General features: G+C 39.7%; 1 protein-coding gene across 22 annotated transcripts in view; it reads right to left on the reverse strand.

The window, feature by feature from the left end:
• The window catches only part of NRXN3 (neurexin 3), a 970936-nt gene that overhangs the window by 522423 nt on the left and 432757 nt on the right, over positions 1-15756 (reverse strand). For 12 of the 22 annotated variants that reach the window (XR_011096953.1, XM_068683059.1, XM_068683058.1 and 9 more), the window contains 2 exons: positions 14550-14576; positions 6637-6756 (listed from right to left, as the gene is read on the reverse strand). Coding sequence is in view for 21 of the 22 variants with exons in the window: in XM_068683059.1 (XP_068539160.1) it covers positions 6637-6756; positions 14550-14576 (147 nt within the window). In the remaining variant the exon portion in view is untranslated. The remainder of the gene's footprint in view (positions 1-6636; positions 6757-14549; positions 14577-15756) is intronic. The other 10 variants (XM_068683067.1, XM_068683066.1, XM_068683068.1 and 7 more) reach the window with 1 other exon arrangement.

Below are 15756 nucleotides of genomic sequence, written 5' to 3' on the forward strand. Positions count from 1 at the left end.
CAGGTTGGGGTGGGCTGACAGAACAGTCAGCCTCCTATTTTGTTGTACCACTTCTGTTACCACTGTCAGCTTACACCAGGGCTTTCTCAGAGATCATACCCTGCACCTGCCATTATTAAAGGAACAGTTTCTGAGACCAGCTCTTTCATGGGCCAAAATACCAAGTATCACTCAGTTACTTGTAACACAAAAAGTGGTAATTAGTGCCAGGACCACCAAGTATTATGTTAAAAAATAAAAGTCACCAGTGAGAGACATGACCAAAGAGGAGCTAAATTATGGCAAGATTCTTCTGTGACATACCTGTGAAAATGGCATAGCTGCTGAGCAATGTTAGAAGCGAATTAAGAAACTGCTTGAACTGCTCAGGGGTTGATACTGAAACTGTTAACACTGCCACCTGTAAAAAGTCTCCCTCCTGTCCTGTTGAAGTTTGCAGCATGGCTGGGCCATTGCTTATGTGCTGACAGCAGCCAGGTGTGCACAGATATCAATGACTGATTGCAGCTCTCATCCTAAATGCTCCTTCTGCCAAGCTGTTGAAGCAATTGTAATTAAATTGCTCACTGGAGACCTCACAGCATTTTGGGGATCACAAAAGGATAAAGTTGGCTAGCTTTCACATTCGAAAAAAATAAAAAAAGAAACACTGCTGTCAGGGCACCTTGAGGAGATGCTGAAAGGTGCAGAAGAAGCAATTCCAAAAAGCACCTGTCACTCAAATTCCCCTTTTCTCACCCAGAAGAGGCACACCCAGGTTCCTCCCTGAAGTTAACACTACCCTTCCTGGATGACTCCCAAAGGGCACACGGGGCAAGCTCCTGATCTGCAGCCTGATGTGATGCTTTACAGCTATTACTCAAAGGCATGAAAATGCCTTTAAGTACACAGAAAAGCACCAGGCAATCTTAAACCACCCAAATCTTAAAGCAATTACATAGTGGATTATTACCAAGCAACAGAGAAGTCCACTGTGCTTCAGTAAGAAGCATAGACAGATCTCTGCCCTGAAGACTTCACAGTTACTTTGAGTGGCAGTGCAAATGAAAATAAACAGTAGTAAGAAGGGTAAAAGCAGGGTTCACAATCCAAATCACAATAGCACAATTTACATCATATATTAAACTCCAAAGTTGCATTTCCCTCCTCTTTATTAGCTCTGAGGATAAGGTCATACAGAGACAGGGACAGAAGATGCCAAAGGCTTCGGGTAGGAACTGCAAATGAGCCTCCAGGCAGAAAATACTAGTTATAGTAGACGGTACATAAAAGTGCACTGAGTAAGCGAGGGCAAAGCACGAGGAGGGAAGAAGTAGGCAGGGTGCCTGACCTGCTGTAACGAAGTATGATTCACTCGAGATAAATCAGAGGTGACTCTTGCTTCACGTAGGGTGGATGTCTCTGTAGTATCAAAGGCAAATCCCTAAGTGTGCTGATATTTAAACAGTTGACTGATTTAGCCATGCATGACTAAAGAAGTCTATGCAGATTTATTTTCTACACACTAGCAACCTCTTGCTCTCTGACTCACTCAATGATAAGCTGGGCACATTACAAATGAACATGTGGTAATTAAACATGAACAATGAAAATGGCTTTTGCAAATAAATCAAGCTGAGTATGCTGACACAGACAAAAATTGTCCCAGATGGTGGCAAACAAATTATTGACAAGAGGGACCATCTCCCAACTGGGGGGTTAGAATTCCTCCCTAGAGAGAACTGTAACCACTTCGTGGCACAGGCAACACAAGAGGGGAGCATGAATGGCTCGCAAACACATCAGAATAAAGCTATCACCATGAAGTCATGGTTACTACTTCAGCCATTCTCCATGTTAACAGTCTCCTCTCATGACTATCTGCCGTGCTATTTAAACAGGGATGAAGAAAGCTGGTTCTGCCACTGCCTCTTTGGAACCTCACCTACAGAATATGCTCCACAAGCATCAATCCACTTGCACATTTATTCACTTACATGGGGGTGAAGGGAAGGACAGTAATGGAAGAGGGAAGGGTGTGCTCTAGCACCCCTGGCACCTCACCCAGAACACACACGTGGCAGTGAGGCCACTTTCAGTCTTCCTTATTCAATCCAAAATGCTCTATGCTTTCATCTCAAATATTGCTCTTAGATTTCATTTATTAATTTTTATATCCTTCCTTTAAAAATCAAGGAAAGAAAAGATTTTGGATACTAAGCCTCACTCACTATGGTTACAGAACTCAAGCTCACAAAAGCTCTTACCACGACAGTGCTAAGTCAATGAATAAAAGAGCAAAGTCACCATGACTTCCTTTTCCTCTGATCCTTACCTCCTTCAAATGTGATTCACCAACAGACAGTAGAAGTAGATAGCTTATGCATCACATGGAAAGGATTATTTGAAGAGAAATATAACTTACGCAAAAAGAACAACAGCCCTGAATATTGCCTCTCCCTCAGACAAAAAAAAAATAAACAAAACAAGCACTTCTTAGGAAAACAATCCCATTAAAAGGTTAGAAGATTGCTCTGTTTATCAACAGGCTCTTTGAAATGCATGCAGACTGGAAGCACGTGAAGATATATATACAAGATGATAAACTTGGGCTGCCTTTGCTTTTTACCAAACAAATTGAAAGCTTGTTTTTAAACTGGGTATATATTAACACCCAGAGTTTATAAATAAATGAAAAAATACCCCCCAAAAAGCCAAATCAAGAGCCAGCAGATGGACTTAACAACTGTTTCAACAATGATATAAAAAAAGCTGTTTGTAAAAGTGCTTTATACACTCCTTGCGCTTGTCCCTGCTGCAGGCTATTGATCTTTTACAGACAGCCTCCACTAATACATACTCGTGTTAGTCTGGCAATTTCTCCTGCAAAGCTTGACCCTTGGTGTTACCCATCTGCATGAGGCACTGAGTAACAAGCAGTATTTTCTATGATCTAGTTAGACATACATATACCATTCCCAGTAGCTAGACTGCTGAAGCGTTTTTAGTTTTCTATGCATTCTCTCTGTGCAAGGAAAAAAATATCATTGTTTGTCCAGACAAATGAGAACAAGAATAAGGTAAGGAATCTGTAAAGCTGTTTCTAGGCCAAGAGTTAAGCATATGCCATATCTCAGGTAAGAGTCTGTAACTACCATGTTTTCATCTGAGATCATGCTATAAACCCACTTCAATTAAATTAGTTAGGCAAAATGGAGTTGCCATCAGATGCAATGCATTTCATTAATATTGCAGGTTAACTTCCAACTCTGGTACCTTATCTGCTCGAAGTTACACATTTGAACAGTTTATACAATACACAATGCTCTGGAACATAAAAGTTATTCAATATCCATAAGTACCAACTGCAGTGTATTAATGCTGATTTCCTGCTTCTTTGAGTAACAAACAAATCATGAGAATAGGTTGAAAGCCCAGATTTATTTAATGTGTTGCTAGACTGCTTAAAACATCTGTAAAGAGTAAGAAATGAGGAATTGTTTCAAGAAAAAAAGGGAAGAACACATCTTATATGGCAAGCAGAAATGAGGAATTGCTTCAAAAAAGGAAGAACACATCTTAAATGGCAAGGAGAATGAAGCTAGCATTTCTCAAATACTTCCATTTCTTCTATTTATATCTTTCTTTATAGGTGTAAGTACTAGCCAGGACACAGGGCAGATGTTCAAATTCACTTTTTTGACCTTCTCAAACTGAGTTTTGTTTTTGTTTTAAACACAGGTGCAAAAAATTACCTAACTCGAAACACATTAAAAAGAGTATATTTATGCTCACAGCTTCTATTAATTTCTTATTCTGAGGACTCTGGATTCCTACAGTTTAAGGCACATCTAAAACAGAGCTACCCAACAGCTAGAAGTTAAGGTTGTATCGTCATTTCCACTGGGCATTTAAATCCTCCTCTTGTTAAATGACACCAACAAATGTGTATGGGCATCTATAGATGTACACCCTGTATCTCCACCACCCTAGTTTATCTGTGCTTCTCCTTCACTGCTCAGAAACAGCAGTCCCAAGCCAGGTACATCTAAATTGGGAATCTTAGTGGCCCAGTCCTGGAACCAGAATTAAAAAGCAAAGTGTCTCAACTAAGCTTCCTTGCCTATTGATAACATTGAGCGACTTTGCAAAGCTTAGGGTAGCAAATAACTTACAGTTGATAATTGGAGATGATCTGAAGAAATCATTAAGAATATTTTAAAAGAACACCACCTATGTCATTTATCTATCTCAGAGCCTCTAAAACATTCTGCAAACATGTGACAATGCTAATTTCCTGGTGTGGATCCATGAGCTAACAGAAATGAAGAGAGAAATACATTTACGCATAGTCTTTCTTTTGCTACCATTTTCATTGTGTAAATCTAGACCTGTTCTACTGACTTCAGTTACCTGACATATATTAGTGGAAATAATTTGTTTATTAAAAAAAAAAAAAAAGGAATTGCCATCCACCAAATTAATAGACTTTTTTTTTTAAAAAAAAAAAAACAGAAAACACAATTAACCAAAAAACACCAAGACAACAAACACCAAACAACAAGAAAACAAAAAAACATTCTACCAAATAGTCTGATGCATTTCTAAATAATAGCAAGGTATAGCATGGCTTCAAGTTACACAGAAGTTATCTCTCCCTGCCATCACTTACTATAAATCCAGTCTAAAGAATATGTAAATTAATTAACATACAAGTGCCTGCATTTCCATTAGACTTGGGGGGTATGCTAACAACAATATCTAATAGATAGGAACAGGAAGCAAGACTTCTCCCTCTCCACAGAAGCTTCATAAAATAATGAGGCAATCAGGAGCAGAAATCTCCCCTCCTGATACAAGGCAAAGACTACAAAAACATACACAAAGAGGTTATACGCACGTTTTGAAGATCTCAGTTGAAGTCCTGTTGTGTTCCAGGAATCCACATGACTTACCTTTCTGGACCGTTTTCAAACCCACAACCTCCTGTGAGCATTTTTAAAACAAAAGCCAGGCCTGACACTGGAAAGCTGGATACTACCTCATCTTAGTTACCCCCACTCAAATCAAGACATTGTCTCTGGTCTGCATGGTTTCCAGCCACTAGCTCTAAAAAGCAGCAAGGAATCCCCAATTACAGACACAGAAACCTGGCTTTTTGACTCTACAGAGCCTGCTCTAAGTCATTAGCAACAGTATATCAAGGGCACTGTGACTTTCTGGAGCTGTGAAGTCCAGCATATTAGAAACAAAGATGACAGTATCTATAACCTCTTCGGAGATTTCCATAGTATGTACTCAAATACAACCCAACAGGCTCCAAAGCAGCATTTCTTTTACACAGATGTTCTTATAATTCAGACTAAGCTGAATGACGGAACAAGAGGAGTGTGGGAATGGGGAATCGGGTGTCCAATACAGCTTCCAATTTCCCCTTCTTACATACCTCTTGTTTTAAAAAAATAAAACAAAGCAGAAAATCAGAGCCGCATCTGGTTGCCCTGACATGAAATGTTTCTTCTAGTCCCAGTGGAGTCATTTTGGATTCCAAATCAACTCAAAACCAGATCTGGCACTGAAGCCTCTAAATCTGTGCCCGTAGTACCCTTCATACCTGCAGTACGGCCAGTGCTGCAGAATAGAGGTTGGCCTTTGCAATGTCTGAGACAACTACACTGGGAGAAAGGGGGGAGCAGCTCAGGTAACACTGCACTTAGTGAATGACTCACAGAAAAACAGGCTTTGGGGCCCTTGGCAGGAACCAACTGTCACCATTTGTTAAGTAGTTTGTCATGTTTGCCATCAATTCAGCCACATCTCAAACTTCTATGGGAAGAGGTGTAGGTACGATGGTACTGTGGCACTAATACAACACACCTTGCTGTACCACCAACAAAGTCTCCCACAAAGACCCTTAATGAGAAGCAGCAGGCTTGTGAGATGCAGGCAGAGTGGACTGTAAGAATCTTCCAGCCTTAAAATTTCAGCACACAATGAACCAAATCATTGAAAACTACTCCTATACTTACTACAATGTTTATAATATATGCTTCTTTGTTCAACTCCTTGGAGTGGGAAGAGAAATGGGAACTAGCTGTCTGCTTAAATAACAGAAGTCAGGAGACAGCAGAGCTGAAGCGATTTGCTCCCTGATGACAGGAGCAAAAGCCTTATGAGGATGAGCAGAGGGAACATCTGAAGGCTCATCTCTCTCCCCAAAAGGATGACTCTGGGGTTTTGTTCAATTATTTTATCAAAGATCTTAATATTCATTGGCCAATAACATAATATTCAATATTTTGACAAGCAAATCAACATACCAGGGAACACAGCACCGGTGCTGTTTAATTCTCCATTATGTTTTAACTGAAAATTCTACCAACCAGTTCCCATTTTCTCTAGAACATATATTCTGATCTGGCTGAGTTAGCTTTAAAAAAGGGCAAAAACCAGCAACATCTCTGTCCCCTGAATACCTACGTACCAAGTATAGACTTCCATATTTTCATTTTAACAATGAGAGAAATAAACTTTCCAAGAAACAAAGCTTGGCTTTACCATTGGAAAGCTTTGTATTTCCACCAAGTAAAACTGTGTTTTCTCCATGCTCTTTCAGAACTCACAGCCCTCTCTAATCCATTGGAAAAGGCTACTTACGGTCATTGCACTGGCTTCCCGAATACGAAGTCATGGAGCAATCACAGGTGAAACCTTCCCACTGCTGATTACAGATGCCCTGATTTGCACAGGAATCTTCCTGGCAGGTAGTGCTTGGTCCTGGAGAAGGGATGGCAAGGAAAGAATGAAAGGAAGCTGAAAAATTATTTTAGTGACGCCCACGATAATTCCAAGTCATCATTACCATTACTATCAACATTCTCATGCAGAACAGAAAAAGCACTAACCACTTTTCCATTCTTGAACGTGCAACAAACTTGAGTAAAACAACACATAGACAATTGTACACTCCACAACAAAACAGCAAACTGTAACAGACAGGAAGGAGGAAGAGCAAACAGCAAGATATTCCCTCTTAGGCAGGCTCAACTTATACGTTTCAGCACTCATTCACAGAAATTTATGATAAAATATGGTGTGATGCAAGGGAAACTGAAACACTGCCAGTTCCATGTGCTTCCCCTGAAGTTTGATCCCCTTTGTTTTAGGGCTGCAGCCTAGAAAACAGGCCCACGAACAATATTTCATCCTACCTACAGAACCATTACATAGGTTCCTCTGGAAACACATCATTGAAGTGCAAAACCAAACAAACAAACAAAAAAAAAAAACCACGACATTACTCCATGACGCTTTACTTTCTACTCTGAACAGGTTTCCATAGCTTTTGGAGGAAGCAGCCATTACAAACACAACAGCCTTTCGCTGTCTCTTATTTGGAGCTAACTGTTGCTATCCTACCCAGATAACCTTGCAGAGACACAACCCAAAGAACAGGCAAAAGAGGGATCTTCACATCAGAGGAACTCCGAACAATAGTTACTATGTCATCCACAAGGAAGTAGCTGGATTCTGAATCAACTGAGAGCAGAACTGAAGCTTCAAGCCATATATTACAAACAAGATAAGTCTGGACATTACTTGCTAAAAAGTATTTTATCTTCAGTAATCCAAACAGGTATCCTGTTCCTATTGTGCAGTACTTCAAATGAAACATACAACTACAGTTGCCATATCTGCTATTCTGTATCCTGCACTTAGTGGAAAAGAAAAAAAAATGTGCAAGATAACAAGAAGAGTAGAAGGTAACAGGCTAGGCTGCCTTAGATCAATCTCAAACATTTTCGGTCTAACTTTAAGGACAACAGCATAAGGATAAAGCAAACAGTCATGCTACCCATTTCAGCAACATTCATTAGTCTGTTAGCAACAGCAGTTCCATTAGGCTCATCCCACACATCACCCTTATCTCTTCATTACATCAGAAGTACCACCTGTACTTTACAGATGAGATGGGAAGCAATAAAGTACAGATACTCTTTTCAAGTATTTTAACCCAAAACAAAAAACCTCAGCCTCCATCTACCAAGACCTACACTGGATCCTACAGTTGTATAGGATCTCTGATATTCAGATCGTCCATCTAGGCCCTTCCTTATTTACAAGCATTTGCAGATCTTGCATCTAACTGGAAGCTGCACATCATCCTGTAATCCTCCCAACAACTCAAAGACCAAGCCAGGAACAGACACTCAGTTTTAGTGCACATTTCCCCCTCTTCCTACCAGACCATTCTTCCCAACTGCAAGAACAGAATGGGTGAACTTGAGTCACTACTTAGGTACCTGGGCTTCTTTACACGGCAGTGTCAGTGAGGAGGAGGGAGCACATGAAGATCAGTATGCAGGGAGTTTAACTGAACATCAACAAAAACCTGAGTTTCTTCTATAATCTGTACACTATTCAAAAAATAAATAAATAAACAAAACCCTTCTAAAGAGAAGCCTAAGTGCACACAAGAAAAGCAGACAACAAAATCCCTGAAAGAAGATTCACCTATTGAAAAATGCAGCAGCCACCATATCAAAACAGCGTGTTTTTTCACAGTGAAAGAAAGCTGAGCAGCATTTTTCAACACTTTTCCCCTCCTCTCTTCCCCTTCCTCATCTTCAGCTGTATGAATCCTAGTGGTCTCACTGGCACAGTGTGAAATTAACAGATCACCTCTAGTTTTGTAGCAGCACTGACAGACCACAGGGTGTGAGCTGCTAGGTGTGTGCACAGACACTTCTTCCTTGCCTTTCCACGTACAGAAAGACATGGATATAACCAGAGACAACAGGCAGGCATCAGGCTGAGGTCTGACACTTCAGACTTATTCTGGCCCCAGAAAAGGAGGAATTACATTGAATATTAGTCTGGAATAGAATACTAGTTGTCGTCTTGCCTAAGACTTACAAGTTATCCAAGGAGAAGCACGGCTGAAGAAGCAAAGCAGAACAGCAATTTCAGTGACAGTGTTCCTGCTCTACCTGCACTTTTCTGAGAACACTTTCGTTACTCAGCAACTAGACTAGATAACGGGCATTACTGTGTTGGGGATAGCGTTTGTCTAGGATACTTACAGGAAGAAATACTAGAACTTAACTCTAGAAATAAGCTTGCGTGAGGCCTAGTAACTGGGGCTTGAGGTATTCTCAGCGGTGACAAGCCAGAGAGCCAAGGCGTTTGAATTATGCCCAGTATCATGGTTTCTGAATTGCATTTTACAACAAGCAACTGTGAAGATGGTAACAGTATTTTTAAAGCAGCAAGAGAACAAAGCATCACCCCAAGCACCATCTGACAAGAAATTCTGAAATGCTGACAATAAAAAGAAGCTTGAAGCCTGATCAGCTGTCTTTAGAGTCAGTTGTGACGGCACAGCATCGATTCTGGGTATTACGCTTTGCCTCACTCCTGAGTACTATGGGCCATTTGCATGGTAAAAGCATCTTTGTCTCCAAGAGTTCATCTATTCCCGCTGCTTACAGTCCTTGCCTGGTGTCATAATCCTCCATCTGTAGCAACAGAATTCTGTTCAGAGCAACTAACAGGGATGTCACAGGGGATTAGGATTTTAGATTAGGGAGCAAAGTGACAGAAGCACAGGAAGGCTTATAAAACGAAGACTGTGTTACCATGCACATGCCCCTTAGTGCTAAGGCACTAGGAAAGGAAGACAAACTGAAGTTATACAAAGAGCAGTAGAAATGGTTCTAAAATACCAATGCCATCAGGCTTCAGGTCTATTTTTAATGTCAGTCCTTTGGCAACACTTACAACATACCAGAATTATTTTTAAAGCAAAGTTTCAGATCAAGCCTTCACATAGTCTGAGATACATCTGGTAAGTCACTCTACACAGTTAATTAAAAAATACCCATTCTGACTTTAATGTTCTCTTTGAATCTGCAATATCCTGACAACACTTGCTATTTCCCTCGTGTGCATTTTTGTTCAAAGGTCTTGCTTTTGTTATCTGTTTGCAGCTGGGCCTGACACAGCTTCTTACCGTACTTTCTGCTGGGCATGTGACATGAGTGGGCAGTAGATAAAGAACGGAAGTGGAAAACTCCCCAGTACAGGAAAGCATCCCTGCTAGCAGAGGTGAGACTTGCTCTGTCACCTCCTGTCCAGACTAAGCCTACCAGTGGAGGAGACTCGCTGGGAATATGGGATGGCAAAGGAGAATTCCACAACCACATCATTTACTCTTTATTTCTACATCCCTAACTCTTCCCAAAATAGCTCACGATCTCACAACTTGCAAGATCTGAGACTTTCTTGGGAATAAGTCCAGTATTCAACTTCTCTTACAGATTACCTAGTTAGATATATGGTTTATGAGTTTTTACCACTAAACATTTGAAGAAAAACACACTAGAAGAGTACAGTAGCCCGATGTCTGCTACATAATACGTTTGGAAAAATTACTTTGTCTCTCTAACTCTTCCTTGAGGTTTCAGCCGTACGGTGGATTTCTCTGCCCTGAAACTGAAAAATTTGAGGTCTACTGCTGTGCATTGCTAAAACTGCCACGTCTCATCTGACAGGGGGGCTCTCTTGTTCAACAAGAGAAGTCATTCCTGCTGTGTTATTTGAAAGCACTTTGCAGTGAAAGGAACTTGAGAAACATGAGATACAGTATTGTATTTATCATTCTTCTGAGTTACATGAGGAATTCAGTTTCCTTTATAGCACAGCTGCAGGATTATAACACAAATGCTTCATGCTTTGATCATAACTAGCAGTAAGCTTTAAGCTAAAGAAAATAATTCTAGGACTTGTACATAACACCTTCTTCATACATTGAAAAATCATTCCTTTTGAAAGAACCCATTTGCATCGGTGTTATTTTCTCAGTAAGAAGGAGCTACAACAGGCAAGGTCCTTTGGTACTAAGGGCCCATTTTAACTCTCCGTCTCCCTAAGTGGGCTACTGCTCCCATCTTTCTTCCCTGCATCAAAGAGGTTCAGAAAAGATAAAATGACACATGCAAGACATCTTTACTGTCTTTGTAGAATAAAGTGCTTCTTTGTTCCTAACTTGCAAATGCCATAAAGAAGATAAACCTTGACCACTGCCAGTCAGGTATTATGATGGGCAATTTGTACCTATGATAAATCTGCAGACTACTGCTGCCAGCACCCTTCTTTCAGAACTGGTGACGTTCTGTTTTTCTGAATTCAGTATACAGGCCCAGTACAGCTCTGAGAGGCATCACAGCTCAGAAACCAGAAGCACTGGGCAGAATCCCATTCTGCTCTAGGACTCATTCCTAGTGCAGGTTAAGTAGGGAATAAAATGAATACAGGTAAGATTTCCAATTTATAAGTATATATAAAGATTTTTCTGAGTAAAAAGTGTGCAAAACTTAGACTGAACCCCATGGAACATCATTGGATGGACCATACCTCATATGCTTTAACTGCTAGATAGCCATGGGGGCGTTGCGAATCAAGGCTCAGCGAAAGACTTAAGAAGTCAGATCCTGTATTTTGAATCATGGGTGGTGGAAAGCAGGAATATCATAAAGGGACTTTAATTTAGCACATTAGAACCAAAAAAATCCAAGAGATTTTCAAGGGTGGCAAAGCCAGCTCTTTGAGCTCTCTGAGTTCCCGATTTTGTTAAGAACTCGTCATCCCTTTCATCACCTAAATAAGGTTAGGCATCTGGCAGGATCCATATTTAAAGTTACCCATTGTCAGAAATAACTTAAGAGCCAGCATTCTGCAGTCTGAAAATACAGCTATTCATCCCAGTGCCTCAGTCGAACCTGACTTCTCCATTCATTTGACGTCAGTTACAATGTCAGGTCCTCCTGTTCCAAATACACAACTGATCTAAAAATTTCAGGAACAAGGACTTAGTTAAGATAATGAATGTGTAAGTATCCCATGCAAAGCACATTTACCCCATGGTGACAGGAGAAGGGAATCAGCAGCAAAAATGGGAATCCACAGAGGATGGATCTACAAGATGAAATCTGTTATCTGCTTATCTCCCTCCCTCTTTGTCACCCTGCCTCTCCCCCTCTCTAAGCAACCTAGATCTTGAGAAAAGCACTCATACACATGCGGTTGAGGGAAGAAAAAAAAATAAAAAAAAACACAAATTCAACTGCATAAAAGGGAGTATGCCTGGATCTGAGATATGGCGGGGAACAAGGAGATGCAAATGAAGCAGAGGAAGTAAACAACAATCAAACATAGAAAATAAAAAGACAAAAGGAAAGACTGAAAGTGCTGTATGTGAAAAAGAAAAATACAGTCAATTGGAAAAACACCCTTCCCTACTGCAAATCACAGCAGTGGGAAAGTTGTGCTACCAGCCCTCATGGTCTGGTAGGTTTCATATTCTGAAACAGCAAGACTATTTAGCAAAGGTTGGTTTCCTGAAAAGCCAATAATCCACATAACATACTCAAGAGAAACATTTCTCCTTAGGTGTACATATGGCCAGGTGTCTCCATCTGAACTGTAAATATTCTTATAAGGTTCTATACCAATATGAACTTGAGCAAGAATGAATCTCAACAGCTGTGAAAAGCCTTTAGCTTATGAGGACTCCTGGAAAATGAAAACAACAAAAAAATCTGTTTGGCCACACCACCTCTTCTTCATGCTGCATCCATCTCACTGGACATCAAAAATTGAACACGAACTCCTAGCCGTGCGTTCTGAAGACTGATAGGCTGTCAAATTTGTTGTCTGTTGGGTAAGAGGATACCTCCTAATATGCTTCTGTCTATTAACACCTGCTACACTGACAAAGCAGTTATCTGTTAATATTTCCTTTGATTCCTCCAATTTTTTTCCCCTTTTCTGTTAAACCATAGAATGCCAACTACACCAAAAAATGCTGATGACATTCTGACACAAAGGTAATTGCTACCTGCCAATCCCTAGAATATGGAACAGGAATAGTTTAAATGGAAAAATCACACCTGGTGCATTAGATAAGGACAGCAACATCACAGCTGCTGAACTGAAAAAGGATTTCATGAAATTAAATTCAAAAAAAAAAAACAAACACAACCTTAATTCCAATGATATGTAAACCGTTGGGAAGTCTTGTTTCTATCTCAGACTGAAACAAGAATACTGTATTTTCTACCACAGCAAAACCTGAGACTAAACCCATGGCTTAGACACAAAATTTCAAGGCGATTAAGCTGATATCATAAGAGATATGACTTCTGGCTTCAGGACTATTGAACAGAGAGACAAGTGTGAAGTGCTTCTGTCTTCCTGTTATGTATAAGAGGGTTTACTCCTTTTCCCCTGAAAAAGAGGAACGTTTTCTTAAGCTTCCACAACATTCAGGAATAAATTAACTTATTTTGTATGCTGCAGTCTCTTCAGATGTTGGGAAATGTACTTTCACTACTAAGTTTAAAGGATAGACTTCTCAAAACCATGGAAAATCTTTCTCTAATAATGGTAGGATCGAAGATCTATTAATTTCTAATAAGCAGGTTTCCTTACTTACTTCCTGGGGATACAGACCATTTGTATGTAATTACACTACTAAGTTTTTCTTCAGAATGTGTCTCCTAAGACCTAGCTTTCATTAAACTGATTTTCTGTTATCAGTGTTTAACCCACCACTTCTCTGTAATTCAAGTGGCATATTCTCAATAACTATCTGGCCTCTCCTCTTTGAGTCATTTTCCTGGTTTCCTCGATTTTTCCTCCCTTTGCTACTGAAGTTATTCTCAGTCTCTTTAAAGATTTTCACTTGCATGGTTTCGATATTTTAACACCACCCGCATAGTCTTCAGCCTTTCAGCAGCCTCCAGCATTGCTGATTGCCCCCTCTTTACTTAGCAGGTAATAGTAATAAAAAAGATGTCAATAAGAATTTCATGTATGGATCAACATCACGAAAGAGCCCTGCCTGCTTTATAAAAATCAGAGATGATCCAGTAGAAATTTCTGAAAAAGACCTACAAGAGGTATAAAAATTAGCATCTATAAAAGTACCTGATAATCAGGCATGATCACTTCAGCCAGTACTCAAATTGGATCAATTTTGGCTTGTAAAATGCCTAACTACTAAGGCACTTTGTCGGGTTTGTTTTTGTTTTTGTTTTTTTTTAATTGAAATTCCAGAAAGACACTTCTGTTTTGTTGGTGGTTGTTGGTTTTTTTTTTTTTTTTTTCAAAGCCTAAGTTATAAAAACTAGTTTTCATCATCCAGCCTCACTCCTCAGTATTGATACTGAGGAATCAAAGTTGACTTTCCTGCCTTGTAAAGCTCTGAGGGTTTTCCATATCTCTACACAGAACTGCTATTTGCTTGAGAGATAATTAACCATTTCAGGAAATCAACCTGTGCTCTTACAGATGTCCACAGACTGATACAGTCAAACCTCTCGGGTCAACAAAAACACCTTCATGGTTCGCCATATCCTTCCTCAACCCAGACTTTCCCTCCAGAAGGACTGGGTTTTGTCTTTCTCCTCGATCCCAGAGGTGTGACTGCATCCAGTAAAAAGGCACCAAATGTTACATAAAGGCATCTTTCAGTCCAAAACAGTAATGGGAAGAAGAACCTTCTCTACCTTGCAGGTCAGCTTTGGTCAACTCAACTTTGTTAGCAAAACAAAAAAACAAAAACAAACAGAAAAAAGAAAAAGCAAAAACAATAAACAACAGGTTAGTATAAAGGCAGATAAACCAGGATCACAACACTTCAAATAAATAAAAAGCAGTTAGTATAACCATCACAGCCAATGTGCATAATAAACACATGCATGAAGGACAACACAGGGAACAAGGACACATGGGGACATGGCTACCTTAAACCATCACCACTATAACAAAACAAAACTTATCAATAACAAAACCATACGAGAGAGGAAATGTACTTCATTCACACACACAGGGTTACAATTTACAGAGTAGGAAGAGAAAAATACCACATTCTTAATGCCAATCCCTCAGCATTTACTGATAATTTGAGAGAGATTTTGTCTCATTTGAGAAATACTTAGAATCCATTTAAGTCAAAAATCTATTTGACTTTCAAATCATTAGTCAGGAATATTTTTATTTTGTTTCTACATGCAGACTCTGGAACTCAACATAAATCTCCTTTCACAAGAACACAGATTGCCTTGAATCTTTGTCCACAGTGGATTTACTGCCAGAAAGCCACAGGGGACTGACAATTCTGGAAGAAGATAACCTCTGTTCATTCCCAGAACTGAACCTGACACTGGATGGAAATTGACAGTAAAAAAATAATTCCCCCTCATGAGCTGATATCTGCTCATGAATTTCAACACACTCTTAAGAAAGCCTGCATCAGCAGGCAAAGAGATAGCTCCTCAGGCTTCAGACCCATGTAATCTTTGGCAATCTCATCAGAGCAATCAACAGAAATAACAGCAGTACAAGCTCATTCTTTCACTTAGGTGGGAATGATCTTGTTATTTGCATTCAAATCATAATCCACAAGGCAAAAAGAAAATCCTAAAAGGTCTGACTGACTGAAGACCAAAATGAACTTGGTTAAAATTAAAAAGTATAAAAAAGCAAAGCAAAACAAAACAATAGCACTAACGGTCTTCCATTTGGCACAGGTTTTTTTGTTTGTCTTTTGTAATCGGATAGTCCATTTTACAGTGAAGCCACATAGATTTTTGGTGTCTATACCTTGATTCTAAGTTTTCTTTTTCAGCATGGAAAAAACAGAGAACAAGGATGGGAGTACAGGCAAGAGCTCCCAAATCCCTTGCCAATGCAGATTACACATTTCTGTTATAC

This window comes from Anas acuta, chromosome 5, assembly GCF_963932015.1.
Source record: "Anas acuta chromosome 5, bAnaAcu1.1, whole genome shotgun sequence".
Lineage (NCBI taxonomy): Eukaryota > Metazoa > Chordata > Aves > Anseriformes > Anatidae > Anas > Anas acuta.